At 41.5% G+C, this 22,173-nt stretch overlaps 1 protein-coding gene across 1 annotated transcript in view; it reads left to right on the top strand.

Annotated features, from left to right (window-relative positions):
- Positions 1-22,173, top strand: part of ADGRL3 (adhesion G protein-coupled receptor L3) — a 519,229-nt gene that overhangs the window by 312,033 nt on the left and 185,023 nt on the right. Inside the window, exon 7 of the mRNA XM_084516776.1 lies at positions 2,024-2,133. Within this exon, the coding sequence (XP_084372902.1) occupies positions 2,024-2,133 (110 nt within the window). The remainder of the gene's footprint in view (positions 1-2,023; positions 2,134-22,173) is intronic.

Here is a 22,173-nt window from a genome sequence, read left to right as displayed (position 1 = left end):
GCAGAGCTAAATGTGTTCTGTGCTGTATGTTGAGGCTTCTGCCAGAAGAGCAGTGGGGTCAGAGGTCCTGTGTCACATCGGAGGAGGCAGCATCTTAGAGAAAGTAAATGTAGTGGTCTAGCCCTTAGGAGATCTCTTTCTGGCATGCAAAAGGATAAAAAATCAAAGACTAATTATATTTATATTTATTTCTATCTCCTGTTTGTTAAAAAAAAAAAAAAAAAAAAAAAGTGAAGGAATTTTCTCCATGGGATTGCTGTTTCCTGAATCCCCCAAATACTTGAAAGTTGTACACAGAAGTGCTTGTATTTGCTGCATCCCTCAAATAGTTGAAACTTGTACACAGAAGTGCTTGTACCATGACAACAGAAGCAAATGTGGGTGTTCACACACACACACACACACAAATCAATCACCCATAACTGTGAGCCATATGTGCTGCAGGGTTGGTATCTTTCAGGGCCCAGCCTGGGTGTGCTTTTCACCTGAAAGACAAGTGCTACAATAGGAATGGTTGCTGCATGTAGGGGAACAGTAAGACCTTCACTGAGAATAATGTTTGCTTTCAGAAGAAAACATACCACCTCAGAAAATGCATCCATTCTGGGCAGAATGATTGAAGAAAACTTAGCCATTTACAAATAATACAAGCGTATTGGCTATATATGAAAAAATACTATTTTCATAGAATCACAGAAACTTTCCCAAGTTGGAAGGGACCCACAAGGACAATCAAGTCCAACCCCTGGCACCACTCAGGTCTACCCCAAAATTCAGAGCTATGACTAAGAGCACAGTCCAAACGCTCCTTAAACTCCGACAGGCTCGGTGCCGTGACTGCGTCCCTGGGGAGCCTGTTGCAGTGCGCGACAGCCCTCTCAGTGAAGAACCTCTTCCTGCTGTCCAGCCTGACCCTCCCCTGTCACAGCCTGACCCCATGCCCTCGGGTCCTGTCACTGGATAGCACTACAGAGAACAGATCGGCGCCTGCCCCTCCACTGCCCCTCGTGAGGAAGCTGTAGGCCGCCATGAGGCCTCCCCTCAGCCTCCTCTTTCCAGGCTGAGCAGGCCCAGTGCCCTCAGCCGCTCCTCCTACGTCTTCCCCTCTAGGCCCTTTGACATCTTCGTAGCCCTCATGGTCAGCTTGCTGGCAACCACAGCCCCCAGACCCCTCTCTGCGGGGCTGCTCTCCAGCATCTCGTCACCCAGTCTGTACATGTAGCCAGGGTTGCCCTGTCCCACGTGCAGGACCCGGCACTTGCTCTTGTTAAACTCCATGCGGTTGGTGATCGCCCAGCTCTCCAATCTGTCCAGAGCTCTCTGCAGAGATTTCTAGACAGCGTATTTGGTGAATAGTTCTTTTTCCTCTCAGTGTTACTGTTTCCAGTCTTTGCTTTGCATTAAACAACATTATTCAAGATGATTATTTTTGTGGAAACATTTTATAAATATTTTGTAAAATCTATTTATTGTGCCTGCCGTAAAATATACAGTGATTATTTTTGCCACAAATGTTGTTGCTTTAGCTTTTACATTTCATTTAGTTGTGACATTGATATTTAAGGCTAATTTCAAGAACTAGAGGGCCACACACCCATATTCGTTATTTATAAATCTTCCTCTCAACTTGTTCTGAAAAAAATAGCTCCTGGTGCTGTAAGAACTGCTTGGAGGGGAAGGGGCTTTGCCACTATTCATCTCCCCTTTTGGGAAAAAAAAAAAAAAAAAAAAGAAAAAAAGCCTCTTTATTATGTGTACAGGCAAAGCATTATCTTATGGGTATGAATTAGCTGGAATTTAGACAGCATGCAAGAAAATGGCTGCCTAAAGAGCGGTGATAAGCTGATGGGGACGTGTGTCAGTGTTTGCCATCAACCTTTGTGTGCTCTCTTGGGGAGCTTCCCGAGCTGATGCTGAAGTCCCAGTTTCTGCATCTTCACCCCTGCTGGTGCTGTGCCAGAAGATGTGCCAGACCTGTCCTTCTGCCCAGGCTGTTTTCTGACTCTCTTCTTTTGCTTTTCAGATGCAGTAATCGGACCCAATGTGCAGTTGTGGCTGGCCCTGATGTGTTTCCAGACCCTTGCCCTGGGACATATAAATACCTAGAAGTTCAGTACGAATGTGTCCCTTACAGTATGTATCTTGATATATTTGCATTTGTTTCTTTAATGGAGAACTGATTTATTGTGGAGATTGGGCCAGCCTTGAGCTTGTCTCTTCTTGCCTGAGGACAAATAAACACTCAATGACAAACTATGTGCATCATATGAGACTGAGGTGATAAGATATGAAAAATTGTCCTCTGTGCAAGGTTTGTGCTTAGGTTAAAAATATCCTAATAGTACCCCATGTTTGCCTTGTTATGCAGTGTTACAGTTATGTGTCACCTTTTTGGAAAACATTTGTAAAGCTCCATTAGTGAATGCATATACATAGTGAATGCATATACCGTAGGAATAAAACATTATTGCTAGCTTATAGCTTCTCTTTCCAGAACTTTATGCTTGTCATTGAATAGCAGTGCACTTCCTTTTAGTGTCCTTTTAATTGGTGACATTTGATAAGTGCCTTAAATACAGTATTGTAACAGCAAGGAGATAGAAAGCTTATGTTTTGGGAAGCGTGATATTTGATGGTAGAAACTACTAATTTGTAAGCTTCAAAAATTATGAAGGCAAATTGCATACTTGCCATTTAGCCTGAATTTTTGAGGGTGGAAAGACAGTCATCTGGGATTACAGCAAGACGGGCTGAATGGGAAATGTCAGAGTTGCAAAAAGTTAAGTGTACCTCAGAATTTGCTTTCCGTGGAAAGCAAATCTGTTAGATGCACTTATGGTCATACTGTCAGAAATGGCATACCTCAAAAAGAAGTAAGACCGGTAATACCAGGAGTGTACTTTTTTATTAGCAGTTGTAAAGAGCTGAGCAGTGAATAACAGCGCTATTTCTAGGTTTTCTGTTTGCGAAGGCCAAAACCCAAAGCTCATAGTATACCTCTCAAAATAAGAAGACAGGCTCAGGAATGGGTGCTTTTAGGCCACAGAATTTTGTTGAGAGAGTATCGGGAGACTTCAATGTGCCGAAACTTAAGATTCAGCTGGAGGACTAAGAGCATCCTCATTGCAAACAGGCACTGCACCACTGCCTCAAGCACGGGCTGCAGGAGGGCAGACATGGCTGAGGGACACCAGGCAGGCAGTCTGGAGGGGAAGCGATAACCTCGCAGTTCCTCGTGTGGTAGGTGACCGCCTGCCTGCCGCTGTGACATGGAAAGGTTGCAAGGGGTTTCGTTTGTTGTGAGGCAGTTGGAAACCTCAAAGTGAGGGCTGCAGCTGAGACCTCGTCTCTGAGCAGAAGGATCTCTCTTCACTGAGGGACTCTGTGTGTCTCTGCCTTCGGGCGAAGGGGGGGGGGTTGCTCAGCGGGTCTGTATTTGATTTTTCTACACAAAAATGTGCAGCTTCTAAATACGGTGATGGAATATTTTTTATGGGGTGAGCTATTAAACCCATGGGAAGCGTGACATTAAGGGCTTAAGGTCTGCCCTAGCAAATGACTGGTTTGAAGGTATTCCACTCTAAATGAGGTCTTTCATTGTACAAACAACGCTGTGCGTAGGGAGGGTGAGGGGGGATAGGTTTCTACTTATCATAGCAGGTTGTATTTCCTTATGATTTGTGATTTGCATGAGGTATGCTGTTCCCTCCTGAGACTGGGCTGGTAAAGCAATAGTCATTACCCAGTACCCCTCTGTAGCCTTTGTTGTATATAAAACAAAGAGGAATAGTGGTGCCTTGTGAGAAAGGTAATATGCGAATATTATGCCCCGAGGTGTTAATCGGCCTTATGTACAAGATTTAAAATAACTCTTGTGAGAGGTTGCTCAGTACCAAATGTACAGTAGGGACTGAATGTGTTTTAATGACCTGAATGATGTGAGGAAAACAACAACAACAGCAAGCTGTGCTACCTTTGCAATTAAGTTAGTGACTTTGGTGGCTGTTTGCTCTGTTTGCTTATGAATCAAATATACTGCCTATGTGGGTAGACTTATGGGAGGAAGCGGGGGACAAGCATATTGTACATAGGATGCCTTCTCCCAGGTTTATTGTTCTGCGTCCTTTCATTGACTGAAATTTTGGGTCAAATCCTCACAAGTGTAGAACCATGGAAGCTGGCTCACAAGCCTGCATTCATGGAAACCGTGCACTCTTATCTGCTGCTGTGAAGTGTGAAACCTAAGGCCTTCTCATACCTCAGTCTCTCCCTGGCTTCGTTACTGCCTTTTACTTCTTCTCTCTGAAAATGGCTGGCGTGACTTAGCAGATGTTCCTCACGTGGGCCACAGGAGCACCCCGTGGCTAGTGCCACAAGCAAAAACCATACAAGCAATGGGGAACGGGGTGAGCTCAGGAAAACGAGGTCAGCAAGGGTGTATCTGGACAAAAGCTACTCCTGGTGGATAAAATCTGTTTCCCCCTCGGTGACGCCTCAGCCATTTGCCATGGTTCAGCTGGTCCTGCACAGAAGCACCGTCTCCCACTGGGTTCTTGTCACCAAGCCCAGGTGCTTCAGCCCAATTTGGGTTGCTGCCCAAGTCCTTTCATATCCATTTCTCTTGGCACTGCTACCTGACCCCAGCTACAGTTCTGGATGCTTGGCTGCAGGAGAGGAGCAGGCTGTATGGTCTCTTCAGGGCTGCTAGGGCGATGCCAGGGAAATCCTTCCTCAGCCACTGGCATTTGCTCCGCAGCTCCGTGCACCAAGCCCTTGGTGCACAGCAGCATCTACCAGATGGCCATCTCCTGAAGAAACACAGCAGTTGCGTAACAAAGGAATTAATATTTCAGCAGGCACGTATATTTGTGTGCAATTCCAGCTCGCTTTGTCAGGTCGGATGGTTTGCTCCCTAAGGTTTCGAGTGGTTGCTTGTGGACTTTGAGGTAGGGTTTAGCCAAGCGCTGGCTTGGTGGCAGAGGGGAGCTCGTGTGGGTCTCAGCAGAGCAGCGTTTAGGAGTCGTCTTTAACAGATGTTAGGACTGACCTTGGACACTTACACTCAATAAAGGGCTAGTGTATACACTCCCTCAGAGGAAAATTACGGAACTTAAAGCTCTCAGTTGGGTTGCCTGCTTCTCTTGTGATTTTTTTTATTTTATTTTAATTTCGTTTTTCACTCTTCCAATAACGTGGAACATTTTCGAGAAGAAAATATCCCCCTTTCCTCTCAGGAGGGGAAAACCTCCTCTCCTAACTTCAGTAGCTCATATATTTTAAAACACCCTTTATATTACCCTCCCTGTAGCACTCCTGTGTGCTTGCTAGGGTTACCCCTGACAAGGAGCATTTCATGAGGCTGCAGTTACTCTCAGCGTGGGGAAAACAGATGACTATAGAGCTAGTCCTATCCTCTCCTCATTTTCCTGACCCTGCAGTAAGTTTATGCGATGGCAGATGCTATGTACATAAATGGGGAGTCATTACAAGAAATCGTGTGTGTTGTTTTTGTGCTGTTTTTTTTTTTTTTTTTTTTTTTCTCTCTGATAATAACAATCAGGTGAAAAGCAGCAGGTGATTGCAGCAAGTAAAAAGATGACCTAATTTGATAGGCTTCACTGGCATCAGTTACCATATTTTTCTGATCTCAGAAACAGTCACCAAATTAATTTTGTCTTAAACCAGACCTTGGTGGATGCTGTTTTTTTATCCTCTGATGTCTCTTTGAAATACCTCTCCTTTTCTTCTGAAATACTGTTGGTTTTTTTTTTGTTGTTGTTGTTGTTTTGTTGGTTTTTTTTTAATCCATGTTTCTTACAGCTGAATTTTATTTTAATGGTTATGGACCAAGAGAGCTTTTCCGTGGTTTTCTATTAAATATGTGCTATTGTAGACCTGCAGCTTGCCATTGTTGTGGAGACATGGCACACTGCAGAGATATGTCTGAGACTGCATTTTAAGCTACATTTTGCTGTGTGTATGTATGAGAAACCCCGTGTTGCAAGGATCCCTGTGATCCCGTATTCTATTGTTATTTCTTAGCACATCCGTCTCCCCTTCTTTCTTTTCTGGGCAGTGCTAAACGGGTAATGGAAACAGCCGTGTTGGAAGTGGTTTTGCGAAGCTGGGTGTAACACTCTGACAGTGGATACCACAGAAACACTTCCAGCATGTGTCTGTTTATGGCGCTTTTATTCTCCTGTTCTCATAGTGACAGTCTGTCTAGGAGTATAATTTTCCTTATTTCATCTTTGCAATGTGCTAAGGAAATTCCCGTGTTCCTTGTGAGTCAGTGCAGAAAGCAGATGAGTGGTTTATCCAATGCTGCCCATACACGAGACTGGTGACAAGCAAGAGTCTCCAGTCTCACAGGACTAATGGTGGTAAGAGAGCTGCTGAGCTACTTGTCATCGTAAGCATCATAATATATCAATCAAAATACACATTTTCAATTTATAATCTGACAAATCCAAACCAATATACTGGTTTTGCCTATGCACATATAGCCTGTGCACAAATACACCCAGTTTTTCCTGAGCTCTAAAGTCCCCTAGGTTCTAGGTTTTGAAGTTAACAAAAAAAATCTTGTGTGCTGTTGTCCTTCAAAACACAGCTGTTTTATTAAAGAATGTGAAAACCTGCAGGAGACTTAGAAATACTGAGGTACAGAGCAGGGCAAAGTGGAAAAAAAAAAAGGGTGGGATCTCCACAGGCCCAAGCGTGTTGCTGCATTGATAGAAAGGACTGCAGGAGCAGGAGGGAATGAGATTCATGCCCTGGGCATGGCAGCACCTCACCTATCATATCACACTGTGATAACTTGCAGCTCGTCCGGGCGACAAGTCTACTACCAGGTTTTAATATCGGAAAGATCTATTCCAAGGACTATTTCCTGCAAGGGAAAAATGTGACTTCTGAGGCAGGATGAATTGTCCTCCCTTTCCATTCCTCTAGGTAATAAATGTTAGAGAGGGATCAAATACCTTTGGTGCGTACAGACATTTTCCTAGTCTTTTAATGCTAATAAAGGGAAGGAAAACAATGGTGGAGCAGCGTTCATCTTTTCTTAAGACTTTTTGTTGTTATTATTATTTTTAAACATGGAAACTGAAATCACATTTCCCAGTTGCGATATTGATAGGAGGAAAGGTCATTTCTTTGCTAGAAATATTCCTTTTATTGCTGACAGAAGAGCAGATAGGCTCACATATCAATAAAAGTGAGGGATGGTAAGTGTGATGTGGGAACAGAATTCAATAAAGTTTTATTGTATCACAAGTGGACTGAAGTGCATTTAAAAACATTAAATGAAGGCTCACAATATCTGCTCCGCTGGACCTTAGGGCCAGTGAATAGACAGATAATTGAATAATGACATTTTTAAGAGAATACAAGCACTAGAAAGCAAACTGATATTTTCATCGCTCCGAGATTGCTGGTGGAAAGGGAAAGAAGGGGGAGCAAATTACAATCAGAAAACAATTTAATGAGACCACTTTTTTTTCCAAGAACATGGTTCTTAATTATTTCTGAAGTGCTGTAAGACTCTTATGAGGCCTCCACATTTTCCCTTTGTGCGTTTTCTCGACGCCTTCCCTATTGCTTGAGAAGCAGCGTGTGCCCACCGAGAGCAATGCCATATTTTGGTAAACAAATGAGCTTGTGGCTTCTCCAGTTTCTTTTGCTCTATTTTTTTTTTCCCTTTTTCTTCCCAAGAGAACTTTCCCCCAGAGAAAACGGAGAAAATGCCAAGGGATTAAACAAGGCTATTGACACTTTGGTCAGTAAAGAGTGAATTCCCCTCTAAAGCCAGGCATCCTTTGTTTTAGTTAAATAAATGATTTGTGCGCGTGGGCTGGGAACAATAATAATAATAAAAAAATAACTAAGTACCCATTATGATTATTTCTGAGCAAAGACTCTTTACTTTGTATCCTGCTGACAAATTGCCTTTCTTCCAAGGCATACAATTTCACGGGCACTGCGGCCAAAAACCCTCTTTTGTATGCACTGAAATTCTCAGTTTAGCTTGTCGGTCCTTTGTCCAAGGAGGCAGAAACAAAGGACCTGTTACTTCCCCTATCAGTCTTCTTTCACTATTCACTGGTGGGGAGAGTGCACATAGACAATAGATGCCTGGAAAGCACCCTTAATTAAAATAACTCGATATTGCAGGGCTTTGCGAACCTGAAGCCTCTTAGCCTGGAGGCTGAGCTATCTGCGAAATTTGTGAGCTATCTATCTGCGAAATAGGTGAATGCGAGGTTTTCAGGAATGGGAGGAAAACTACATGCTGACAGCTGGGGGAAATAAATGTGTTTGAAAATTTGAGAGTAGCCTGAGATGAAAAAAAAGATCTTTTTTTTTTTTGTGTGTGTGTGAGAAATGGTGAAGTCAATGAGATGTACGACAACGTGCTTCATTTTTAAATATGAGTTGAATTTGAGTAAAATTAAAGAACAAGGTGATTTAAAGTGTTTATGTCTGTAATGCATACTTGTTTAAAGGCCTGCTGTCAGCAGAGTACTGTGGATTTTCTCCTGAGAAGTTGGACAAATGTTAGCCAGTTCTGTATCACGAAGGCCACCACAACCTGCTCCATCCATAATTTCCAGCATGTTCCTGTGAAAAGCCAGCTCCTGCTGACTCTGTCATCTCTGTCCTTTCCTCTAGATTGTGGGACACTTCTTCCCCAACTTCTGCCATCATGGTGTTTCTGTGAAAAGTCATCTTTTTTCTCTTTTATTTTTCTTGAGTGTTTGGCAGGTCAGCCCCTGAACTGGCTCACCACCCAGGCTTAGCGTATTGAAATGCCTCCACTACCTGATGTGTTGGTCTTTACAGCACACGCTGCTTCTGAAAATCCTATCTGCATGCCCGACAGGGTGTGTTCCCTGGTGTCTTTGAATTGTGCACACGTATTTATTGGAAAAGACATCATAATGTTTCTGCTGAGCTGAACTGGATTAGATCTGAAATGCGTCAGGGGAAGAAGGTTGGACAAGGTTACAGCTTGGGCATCCACGAGCTTGTCAGCTATCGAGGGTGTTTTATGCCACATTTGCTGTGAAAGTTAGTAAGGACAAAGTCTGATGGACATGTATTAATATTGGTTAGAAAAATGGCTTTGTAGCTTAGCAGATTGTTATGGAAGAGTTGCCGCAGTAAGTACCCGTTTAGTCGTGAATATTTGAGTCACTTCTCTGACCATCCTGTTTTCAAACTGCACTCCTAAGTAATAATGGAAGCGAAGTAAGCCTTAAAATGAAGTCTGACATTTAAGCCAGACACCTACAAGCTTCATAGTTGTTGAAGGTCTAACGCTCAAGCAGAGTGAAGACCAAAATATTACAGGAGATAGCAGGGGAGAGTTTAATTTGACCACAAGGAGGATGTACACCCCTCCACATTCTTCTTTGTCAGCCCTATTGTAAGACTTGCATTACTTCCAGGCTTTTTGTGTTTCAGTCCAAAGAAAAATACTCTTTTTTTGCAACATTACAAAATGGCTTTTTTAACTGAAGGCTGAACTGACCAGTTACATGATGAACTATGAGAGCAGCAGCCAGGAGCATGATCTGCCGACAGGTGTCTGAATGGCACAACGTGTTGGGCTACATGTGGCACAAATTTAACACCCACAGCCCAAACACAAAGACTTAAAGCAAGAAAAATGACTTTACGTTTGCTGACTTTTTTTTTTTTTTTTGAGGGAAATTCAGAACTTCTTTTTCCATTTCTTTGGAAAATCCTGAGGATCTTTTAGGAAACATTGAATATATGTGAGAGAAACAGCAGCAGTGGTGCAATTCTTTTCCTGGTGACAGATATAATTAAGAAGAAATTATTTTTTTTTCCTTTCCAATTAATTCGTAAGTAGGTGCAAAGTGAAATGGAGACCAGTGACAAGTTTGCAAGAGTAAAACTCACAAACATATTGAGGGGAATGTCGGGGAGCATGCTAAGCATGACAGTAGCTTAATGTTCATTACAGTTTTTAGCAAATACACTTGTGAGAAGGTTTCTTTCTTTCTTTGGATAATCTGAAAAGGTTCCCGTGGTAGAGGAACAGATAGTACATTCATATCTGCATCCCCACCATCATCTCCTGCTCACAAATTTTGCATTGCAGAGCCCTAGACTTCAAATAAGTCAAAGACTTTACCATAGATATGCTGCGTGTTTCTCATGTTGGATGTTCTCCTTGATGTCGACCTCTGTCAGTTCTCCTTCAGGCCTCCATGACTGGTTTCTGTTATGGAAGCTGAAGATGGAAAACTGTGATGAAAAGTGAGATTTATCTCATTTTATGAAGATTATGAATCTAAGGGAGTAACTTAATTACTAGCGTGACTTCAGAGCACTGTTATTTCTCCTCAGTCTTGTCCCACTTCTGGTGAGAAAGTGTACACCATTGCTCTGGGTTTAGCCACTTCCACTAAAATTGGCTTAATTTTTTTTTAAATCTGTTGTCTGAATGTCTTTGCATCTGAATCAAAAAGTCTTTAAAGGCACTGGGAAGCTTTCTTTCAGTATCAGCAAAGTTTGTGCCAGGTTTCTAGCAACCCAAGGCTTTCTGAAGGTGTTCATCTTTTTCAAGAAATCCATCTTTGTCGCACCCATTTCCAGCACAGTGAGTAATTGATAGTATCTCAGCTAATAATGGAAATTGTAACCATGCTGGGCAGAAAGAATAATGAAATTCTGGCCAATTCCTCAATGCATTAATAATCCATGATTTCCCCCACCTAAGTGGCTGGTGATTCCGTATCCAAATAATGGAACATCTTTCTACTTTTTGAAATATATCTGGGTAGGGTTAATTAACAAAAATGGCTAGAAAACATAGCAGTCTGGCCCCTGCAATCATGCTTGTCTGCTGTACGTACAGGAAGAAACCACCGGCTTTAGGTCCTTTGTACTAACCAGTATTTCTCTTCTACTCCTGACAGGTGTACCTCTAGGTATTTGCCACCAATTTGCTGTCTAACCATGACCCCATAGCTGACAATTGTTTCTGAACAATTCTGTGTCATTAAGAGGAATGTATTTCTTCCCATCTTTAACAACCTATTGTCTAAATTGCGCTATTACGCCGAGCACCCTCCAGAGAGGCCGATATGGATTTCATATATTTTATAGCAGATCTTCATGAAGATAATATTTATATTTCCAGATTTTATTCGTATCATCCTTTCATCTCTCTCTCAATAAATACCGCAAAGGTTTCTGTCATTGGTGCAAGCAGTGTAAGGAGATTAAGACCATCCTTGCCAGGTGCTATTATAAATCCACAAAAGAAATGAAATACATTTATTGGTTTTTATTCTGGCCAATAGGGAAAAGGGGATATCTGTATCCAGTGGTTAAGTTTAGGATTGAAGTTCATTTCTTCTAGCACATCAGGGAGGAGGAGGGAGGGGGAAATTTTGAGTGTATTAAGGTAAATCCCTTTAGTGTGCGAAATAGTAAAACGCATCTTTCCAGATCTAAAAATACAGCTTTGTTGAGTTTCTTTATATTAAAAGGGCTCCCAGGAAGAGAGCCAAATGGATCTGAATGTATTACTTTTTTTACTCATTTCCTCCACTTTCCTTGCTAACAACATTTCCAGTCAACTTTTAATAACAATATAGGCCTGTATAAAACCATAATAGTTGTATATACCTCAAACTCTGGCAAGGGAGACAGAAACACAGACTGCACAGCATTTGATTTTGGTTAGCTTCTGTCTCCCTTTCCAAGAGGAATTAAATGGCAGGATTTGTGGGAAGCTGAGGCAAAGGGGCCCTCCCTAGGGCATCCTTTCGAGATAAAAAAAAAAACATAAAACTTATCTCTATGGGTTTCTTTTCCTAAACCTCACCCAAAATTTGCCAGTTGCCAGATAGTGCAGAAATGTTGACTTGCTCAATGGGCTCATGTCCTTGCCAGCTGCCAGATCAGCTCTCACGGCACTGCAGGAGGAAGACCTTGGCTGCAGAGCCAGCGATTCCCAGCTCACGGCTGCAACGAGCTGCAAGGCTCGTGCATTTCCTACAGACGCTATCTAGCTGGAGGAAAGCCTGTGCAGTTATGGCAGGTTGTTCCTGAAGGGGACTGGGGGGGCTGGCTGCCTTTTGGGAGCTGGGGTAGCGACCGATTCCGATTAGAAAAGATTTGTTCCAAATGATTTCCCAGATGAATGTACTGCTGAGGGTCTAAACTAATCTCCTCCTCCAAAGTCTTTTTCCCTCCATGGGTAACTTAAATATGTCTAATGTAGTTTTAAAAAACGCCTTAATCTCATTTATCTTTAATTTCTCTGTTCCGCTCTACAGACCCACATAAAAGGATTTACATGGAGTATTTATCCCTTCCAATATCAAAAGCAAATTCCCTTCCAGATCTCAAATTTCACTGATAATCCTCAGAGATGTATAATTTTAATTTACCTTGCAGATGACATCTACCTGGTTTCTCTCTGCTTCTGTGAAGGTATTATTCAGCAGTGCCTCATTAACTCTCAATATTTTTTTTCCCCTCTTGTGCATTGAGTGGTCTGTCATAGTGAAACTATTGTCTTTGCTGGAGAGCACAGACTAGTTCAGCAGAGGCTGGGGCTAGCATATCCCTGCATAATACACCAAGTCGTCGTCTTTTTTTTTTCTTTTTTTTTTATCACAGTAGAAGTAGTGTCAGGCATTTATCCTTTTGCTTTAAAAATTAATAATTGCACATTCTTCAATTTAAGCTCTTGCATAGGCCTGCGGGACCACACAGACACGCAAACCTGAAAGCTTCAGAAACCTCGGATGTTTAGATGTGCAAAATAATAGCTCTGCTAAACAGGATAGGAGCTATTGCACTCTGTGGGATTCTGAAAATGAGCCCGTTACATTGAGGTGCCCTAATGAAAGCTAAGCTTCCCTGGAAATCTACTTCCAATGTCTATATATGAAACACTCTAGAGTTACTCCACCTATGTTACTATTTAAAGCAACAAAACGTGCATTTAAGTGCTATTCCGAATGCAACCTTAGGAGACATTTCCCATGTTTTTGCAGCCCAGCTAAAAGGGGGGCAGGAGGAGGGGAGGTGTGTGTGTGAAGGCGTTGTAGCCAATGCAGACTCAAGCTTGAAAATCTGACCCTAAGGAGATGAAAATTCAGGAAACGATATGTAAGTGATATTGGAGACTTTTTTTTATTATTGGTAAGATTTGGCACAAAACCTTGAAATTGTAAGGTACGTGACTTTGATATTGTAGCCTCGCTTGGGAGAGAGGAAAGGAGTGGCTAGTGGCTCTCTTTGGTGTAAAATTGCACTGAATCGCTACTGGTGGTCTTTCTGTTGTCATAAAATGAAATTAGCCCTGCTTCAATTGCGTTTGTGTCCTGTTGCTGCTCCGAGTATTTATACTCAGGTTAGCAGCACCTGAAAAAGGGAAGGCTGTTCGCTGATACTCGATAGAAAGCTACAAATGTGGAGGCATCATATATTAAAATATAACAGCGAAAATGCAGTCGTGTGTGAGTGCTGGCAGCAGGTTTCGTTCACATGGTGTGTTTCCACTACACAGGTTGCATGTACAGGGAACGTCTGCAGTTGTACCCCAGGTTTCGCTGGGGCTTTTCCCAGGGAGACCACCTGTGTGTTTACACCTAGGCATGTGCTTAAAAGCTTGATGAATGTCAGCGTGTTTACGTTTTATATATGCTACACACAAACAGCATAAACCTAAACCGGGGATAGCTTTGCATGCTGAGGCTGGATTTGTGAAGAAGGAACAAATCAGCCTTTGTCCATTTAAAGACTTGCTCAGAAGAGTGAGCACATGCCGTGTACGTTTTAAATGAAGTCAATAATGAAATATGTTCCAGATGACTGTGGTGTGGGGGGACGCAGCAATTATCATAAAGTGACAAATCCGCACGCTGGCGCTTTGGAAACAAAAAGTCAGTGTTTCAAATCGAGGCCATTGCAAACACATCCTGGTCAAATTGTCATCTTTAATTTCTGGAGTTTAAAACCAAGCAAACAATGGGCTTAATGAAGGTGTAGCTGTCTCCGAGCCCATGCTTTTGATGAGAGCCCACTGAAACACCTGGGAGTTTTCTCGTTGACTTGGAGGTAATTTGAATGTACGGATTGAAATTGGGCAGCATTAGACTCAGCGTAGCCTTGGTTAATAAATTGGGTGAGTCTGGGGCTTCAGATTTGTGAGCTGAGAAATTTGAGCTGCGGTGATGTTAATAGGGAGAGACATTTGCAGTGCAAAGGAAAGGCTTTTCTTTCTCAAAGGGGACCACTCCATCCTCCCTTCTCTTCTCAGAGACAAAATTAAATGGCTATCAAAGTCTCAAACCAGCCCTAGAGTATACAAGACAACCATTCCGTTTTTTTTTTTTTACTTTTTATGAGAAAAAAGAGTGCTTTCTGTTGTGCATCCTTGCATTTGAATATCTCTGTTGACTCAGAGTCAACCGTTCTGTCCAGTCATACAAGCATCTTGCAATCTGGTTATTAACTGTTGGAGGGAAATGGCGCCTAATTATTAACCTATTTTTCTGGAGGGCAGATGCTGATGCCTTGCAATGGCTCGATGAATCGGGTTTGCAGAGCAGCCTGTGTGTGCCAAGTGACAGTTGGCCATCATTGGCTGTAATGTATGGAAAGGAACAACAAATTGCTTTGCAACACTTCTTCGTGTGCATGTTGATACTCATGTTAAAATGGGTTTTCACAGTCAAAGTCAGCCCAAATCTTATCAATTATGAATGGCTACAACAGATGGTATGTATTATTGTTTTTAAGAATGAGTGATACATTTCAAATGAGAAACACATGTTGCTCAGCAGCTTTAGCTGCCATTTCTGAGACAGGAACCAACTCCCTGACCCCTCCTTCCCCTCCACTTGCTGGATAATATCCTATTTTAATAACCTGAAAATGGAGACCATGAAATACTGCATGATGGAAAACTGTGAGCAAACATCAATTCCGGTGTAAGAGGATCCTGCTCTTTTTCAGCTCAGCTTGGTGAGAGCTGCACCTGTCTGGGCAAGGGTGAGATTCATGGTTGCAAGCACAAGTATTGGTCAGCCCTTCCTAAGGGGCCTTGGTTAATGGAGGTCCTGCATGACTTCCTACCTGAAGATTCAAGAAGTTTTTGCAGTGCTACTGTAAGGGGCCGATTGGTAACGTAAGACCAATGCGTATCGTGATGACATTGATGAGTGCTTTTTCAGGTGCCTGGCTTTGTAGAAAATACTGCATTTTCCTTCAGTAAGCCGATTTTCTTTTCAGTCAATATCTGTTGCATTGCTTTGTTTGAGAAATAAAATGGTTTCTCTAAACACAACACATGAAAGATCGTTGCAGAACAAAAGCACGGCTCTTGAAGAGCGATCCAGATGAGAGCAGAGATGTAACTTGTTTACGTTCAGATAATCACAGCCCAGTAGTCTTCAGAAACTGGACTGACCATCTTGGAGACTACATTCTCTAAGCATGCGCCTATCTTTACTATTTTACTATCTGTGCACATGCCTTATGTGGAAACGAGTAAACTGTGTAAGCATCTGCAGGATCAGTGCTTAATTTGGTGGAGAACAGGCTGTTAAAAATCTTCATCACTTCTACAAAACATGCTGCAAAAACATTTGCTGGCTATGATGTGAAATACATCATTAAGGCACATATTGCCAGAACAAATGAGCCAAAGGTATTTTGTGATAGTAGCCTTTCAAAAATAAAATCACAAGCATTTGCTTACTTTCTGATTTATAAAATTACTACAGCGTGTTGGCTGAAAATGGGAGTAAAAAGCAAGTACGTTCTTCCTCCAGCTTTTTAAAATTCACACAACATTCATAATACATCAAAATATTCATTTCTGCATCTTTAAAACCAATCATATTAGTTATTCCCCTGCTGAATTTAGTGCTTATTCAAATGCACTCTCTGCTCTCCTTGAAAAGAAATTCTGGCTCAATTTCTTTAGCGCAAAGCCCTTCCTTAGTGCCTAGATAACACAGTGTTATCTTATTCTGTAATGCTTCACCATACAAAGCAATCTAAAACCCAAGGAAGCATGCCAAGAGACACTGGGCAAAAAGCCCTTATATAAAGTTTGAACTTCTTTCCCTTAACAGTGCAGCATTTACGCAGCCCTCTCTTCAGGAAAAGAAAATAAGTGAATCAAAATAAAGCTGTAAAGTTAACCAAGAAGTTTCTGAAGTACTGCATTAGGTATTTATTTTAATTGGAAAAAATACAATTTATTTCACTTTTATCAGGCAGAATCAGAATTCTGCAGTGTCCTTTGCTAAGCATGGGACAAACTCCCTGTGTCGTGCTGTTGGGCAGACCTGAATATAGAAGATTTCCAATGAAAAAGCATACTTGGTCTTTTTGTAGTGAGATATTATGCTCAATGGGTCTTCCTCACCCTCTGCAGGAGTGCAGTGGGAGTTGTGCAATGCCTAAAGGATTTATTTTCCCATAGACTTCAGGGTGAGAAGAAGCAGACTTAGATATGGATAAGGTACCTCAGCCAGCACCTCCTGCCACAACCCAAATCTGGCTGCTTGAAGCTCCACAAGACATGAAAGCTTTCTTCTTCCCTTGCTCTGTGCTCATCCTCCTTGTGATGCTTCTGGTCCAACACTGAGCTACTCCATTTAATGTGCAGTCAGTTACCTTTGCAGCACGGTTTGCAGGCTGAGTAAATCTGAGCAGGCTGACAGGCTCACTGCAAAGCAGAATTTGTTGGAAGGAGCCCCAGGTAGCCAAGATTTGTTGGTTTTCATGTGATATCCAGAGTCCATGGAAATCGGGTATAAGAATGCCATTAAACAGTGTGGAGATGCAAGCTATCTGCAGAGAGATTATTTATCACTTTCTTTTCTCTCTGCCTGAATTCAGGGAGGTTTTATTGAAAATTCACCCTTCCTCTCCCCCTTCGATGCTCTTTCCACTTCATTTCTCGGATTCTCGCTTACTCTACCATAAATATACCTGCATGGATGTGACTATGGCTTTACAGGCTTCAGCCTCTTAAATCCAAATGCTGTTCCTTGCAGTTGACCTCACCTTTCAGGAGCAGAGGGTCTCCTGGAAGATGAGGCTCCAGGAGGATGTCAGCTTGTAGAGCGTTGGATTTACTGCTAATCGCTCAGCTCGGGCCCTTTTTTCATAACTTTTTCTCGTCGTGCTGGCAGAGAGTCCTGAAGGGCTGCTCAGTCCCAGGAATGCAGAATTAGCCTAACTTAATGCTCACATGGCTTTTGCGGCATCCACGGTGTGTTTTACTTTGGTCAATCAATAGGGTCAAGAGGTGAGAGTTTGTCTGGTTTATATCACCGTTTGCCTGAAGTCAAATAGGTAGCCAATTAAATTTTCCAATATTGAACAAGAATAGAGCGGTAGTGTCAGCTCTTCTACAAATGGATATTAAATTACATGATGTAAAAGTGGCTACAGATGATTCACAGCGATGATATGACCCAGTTACGTGTTTATCGCATTCAAAAGACAATTGTGAGGTTGATTTCATTGCCAGCTGCGTGGTAGTTAATGATCAGTAAGAAAGCCTCAAACCGAGAACAACTTCTGTTCTAAATACAGCCCACCAATCTCAACTGCACAAGTTCCCAGAATGAATCGTGTGTGTGTAACGGATCTAAAAATAAGGAGGAAAAAGCTTTTATTGAAGAATAACAGTATATATTCACCGTAAAACCGTTCTTCACTTCAAAAGAAAAATCTTATGCAGAAATGATGGACTTGCTTCTAAATGCACATAATTGCACTGACCTACAGCTATATGTCTCCTGATTAACGCTGGCAGTAAATGAAAGCCCTAATACAATTTTGAAACCTACGAAATTAGCAGTAGAAGCCAAAATTGTTACTTCCACTTCAGACTGACATTTTTAGTGCGACCATTAGTTTTAGAAACATCAGGCAAGCTCTTTACCCCCAGTCGTCTGTCCAGTATCAGTGTTTTAAAAATTCATTTCTGGAAAGAATTGTGCATACGATAAGCATCGATTTGAAAATTCAATTTACTGCATAAAGAATTTGGGGACACAGTTTGTCATAAAACAAAATAAGTCAATTAGAGCCTCCTTTTCACACCCTGCAGGTTTTCTTTTAAGTGAAATAGTAAGAATTGTTTTAGGTCTATAAAAGCATAGACATTAAAGCCCCGAAGAATGATGTGCTACAGAAAATACTGAATTGGAGGTACCTAAGAGAAAATTAATGTTATAGTGTTTTGCCTTTGATTGTAGGTTTTATTATGTGGCTTGTTAGTTCCATTAAAAATAAATATGCAAATATCTCTTGTTCTAAAACACATTTTATTGGAAAAGCCAGGATTTCTTTCACATGTAAATTAAAAGCTAGCAGCATCCCAATGTCTCCTTTCAGCCAGTCCTGCAGCAGAGACATTTCTGTGGTGGTGTGTGGCAGCTCTGTAAAAACCCATGGCAAAGCAAGTGATGTTCTGGACAGCAAGCAAAGAAAACTGTGGCTTTACTTGCTTGTCTTTCTAGTTGAATGTGTTATGTGGACCTGAATTTTGGACTGGAAAATGCTCCCGTTTGGCCTTTTGGAAAGGTTTTTGCCTGCCTTGAAATGGGTTGGAGCAGAAAAGAGAATTTCAGCACTGCTACTTAAACCTTTGAGCCCTCCTCTTATCCTAAATCTAAACAAAAATCAGTGTAGTTTGTCAGGGAGATGCCTGATCTGTCATGCTTGTACAGAGGTGAAGCTTCTTCACTAGTACATACCTAGTGGAAGAGGTTTTCCAACTTTATGGTGTGCCAGACTCCAAACCTAATTGATGTGGACTTCAAAAAAAAAAAAAAAAAAAGAAAGAAAGAAAGAAAGAAAAAAAAAAAAGAAAAAAAAAGGGAAGTGCTGGAAGTATAAATACTCTGTTGTGTACCTGCAGCATGCAACTTAACCCTCAATTTTTTGGAATAGACAGAAATAGTAAAGTGTTGTAAAAAATTGGTCATGACTCTGTAAAGTTTAGTCTGCAAGAAATGATTAATGCAGCCTTGTTTGATGGTTATCTTGCTAAAGGTGCTTTGCAGTGGACATTTTGTACTGCCTGTGATACTCCTGGCTGCTCAAGCAACTGAGTAATTGTGAAAGGATGAGTGAGAAAAATAGCAAGCCTGGCAGGTGAACCTTGCAAGTGAAATAATAGAAAAAAATAGTCTTCTTCCATTTAGTGTGAAGTCATCATTAATAGAGTTTTTGGGCACTCTTTCTCTTTTTTTTTTTTTTGTCCAGAAGAACTAATCCTTGACTGTTTCACTGGTAGTGGAGCAACATACTAAAATCTCGCAGCTAGTTACTTGGGGTGGAACTTCCCTAAATGTGTTGATGTTAAAATTTCATTGCTTTTAAGCAAATTGACCAAATAAAATAATAAAAAGCCTGCTGATTGCAGGCCTGTGCATACTTGACAGTAAGTGCAGAACCTGTAGGTTGATCTGAACTTCTCAGTAAATTGATTTAAAAGAGTTAGAACTATATCAGCTGAAAGACAGAGTAATAGAGTAACCACATAGGAACTGACAGCTGTTTGTCTGTGTCCCATCATTTTTTCCAGTTCCTTTTGTTTGTTTGTTTCTAAACATTGAAGTTTCCAATACTGATGTGAACAAACCACCAGTACCTCTCTCTCTCATATTGATACCTGCTCCCCTGAAATGAAGCTGTTACTCTAACACATGCATATACCTGCAGAGCTGAAATTGCAGCCTGGGGTTTTTGTTCTCCTAGCTTCTGGTGGCAGAAAGAAGCTGCCAAATGCAAGCTGTTTGAAAAGTGCTTCAGGGGATGCCCAGGCTTGCCACATAGCATCCTAGGGAAAAGAAGGCTGTCTGTGATTATGGAGATAATCTAAACCAGTTGCATCTCAACATTTTATACTTTGGTCAGAAGCATTGCAATGTGAAGGTATAAGAAGGACAAGTTATGCTTTTTTTTTCTTTCTTTCTTTCTTTTTTCTTTTTTTTTTTTTTTTCCTTTTGTCATTCCTGGTTTGCTCTTGCTAATACCCTGACTCCCAAGTATTAGATTTCCATTGTTGGGAAGGAAGCAGGGTTTGGCTTTACAGCTTCACGTTGGTGCTAGAGGCTGTATTTCTAGCAGGTGCAAGATCTCTCTCTCCGTCCTTCCTTCTGCTGGATATTGCTTCTAAATAAACTAGCACTGAGTTCACAGTAGTAAACTCAGTGTTCTTCCTATTGGACTGCAAATTATTTTGGTCATAATGCATCTCTCCTCTTCCCCTTCCTCTTTAAAATGTCCACTGTAATGCTTTGTCTGGTAAGAACTGAAGGTTTCTTACAGACTGTTGGATATCCCATTCGTATTTCCTATCCCCAACTCCAATATGTAGAGTTAATCTTAGAGAAGCTGAGAAGTCTCTTTCTTCCTCCTTTGTTTGCCATAAAACTTGAGGGCAATAGCCTATGATGATGCTATTGGTGGTTGTAATTTTGGATTGCAGTTTCTGAACACATATGATCCTATGAGTTGTTAAATTTGTGCTCTGGACACACATTCATTTATTTATATGCATTTGCTTAAATGCACATGTTGAGAAAAAAAAAAAAAAAAGAAAGAAAAAGAAAAAGCCTTAGACTTGTTTTTAAAGAATTTTTGAGCACTTCTAAAGTCCTTAAAAAAAATAAAAATGTGTGTGTATATATATATATATATATATATATATTATTTTTCTCTTTCTATTTTTCTTCCAAACGTGCACTGAAAACTGCTGAATGGCAATTCTCACATTCTCTGTGTGGAAACTATTCTGTACAAGAGACCTCATGTGTAACAGTGTTGAAAATCTAATCAGGAATGCTTCATGGAGCTGCAAAATCGTTGCTGGATAAAGCATTTTAAAAGGAAAGTAGAGCTGTAATTGCCAGAGAAGGTCATGATTGCAAACGCTGTGTTGACTGGATGTGACTTGGATGAATCCTGATGGTCCAGAAGGAGACCCAGTTATGCCCTAACCTGTTGGCTACTATTTTCTGTTCCAGTTTTCTGCTTGTGAAACATAGTCATTATATGGCTAAAGGTTGGAAGACGAATCAGAAATTTTGATTACAGTCAACAAGCTCAGCACTCTGCACACTCAGGTCCCTGGTGTGATGATACTGTGTACAGCGGTGCCATTTTCCACTATCGACTTTGTGAGCAGGAGTCTTCCCTGACCTGCTCTATAAATAAGGTCCGTGTTGCATGTAAAGCCCAAAGTCCCCTTTAGATTTATTAACAAAGAAAGTAACAAAAAAATATCATGCTGAGCTGCTCCCAGAGCTCCTCCCCGAGGACTGCAGTGTTCGGAGTGGAGGTCCTCTCTGAACACCAAATGTTCTCTATTTATCCTCAGTGTGAGCAGCAGTAGCGAGATATGCTTTGCAGAGCCACTTAACCCCTTCATGGAAAGAACTACATGTCATGCTGTTTCTTGGGGAGGGGGAAAGGAGAAGGGGTTGCTGTTTTTTGTTTTTTTTTTTAATTTTCTGTCCTTACTGCATGAATATGCTAAGGCGTTTAGATGTAGAGCTTAGTGATATGGTTTAGTGGAGGACTTGTTAGTGTTAGGTCAGAGGCTGGAGTGGGTGATCTTGGAGCTCTCTTCCAACCTAGATGATTCTGTGACTTTTTGTGTAATCTAATAGGCTTATTGCTGCCCTTACAGTAGGATTCAGAGTCAAAGCTCCTGTGACAAGTTGTTGTGTACATGTGTGCATGTCACAAATATCACAGCATTACACTACTCGTGCAATCATGGCCAGGCAAAGCTGAAAACATAACAGAGGGCCTACCCAGCTGTGCCCCACTGGTACCTGTCTATCTTGGCATTTATCTTCTTGAAGCATCTGAAATCTCATTTTGCTACTGCTCTTGCTGTTGTATTTTCTACTTCTGATGAATTTGGTTTGTGCTTTTTGAAGGTGGCATCTCGCTGATTGTTCAATTCCTCTGCCATCTCTAGAAAACAGGCCTTTATCTATTTGCCCCTGCAAACTGGGGCAGCTCTGTTTGTGTCAAATTAGTGGTGAATTGGCACATACTCTTCCTCATGATTAAATTGGCATCTAACAGGCTGTGTAGACACCAGGAATGGGGAAGAAGGAGCACCAGGGAGAG

This window comes from Aythya ferina, assembly GCF_964211825.1.
Source record: "Aythya ferina genome assembly, chromosome: 4".
NCBI lineage: Eukaryota > Metazoa > Chordata > Aves > Anseriformes > Anatidae > Aythya > Aythya ferina.
The sequence above is the reverse complement of the archived record's forward strand: the minus strand, read 5'-3'. Positions and strand labels throughout refer to the sequence as shown.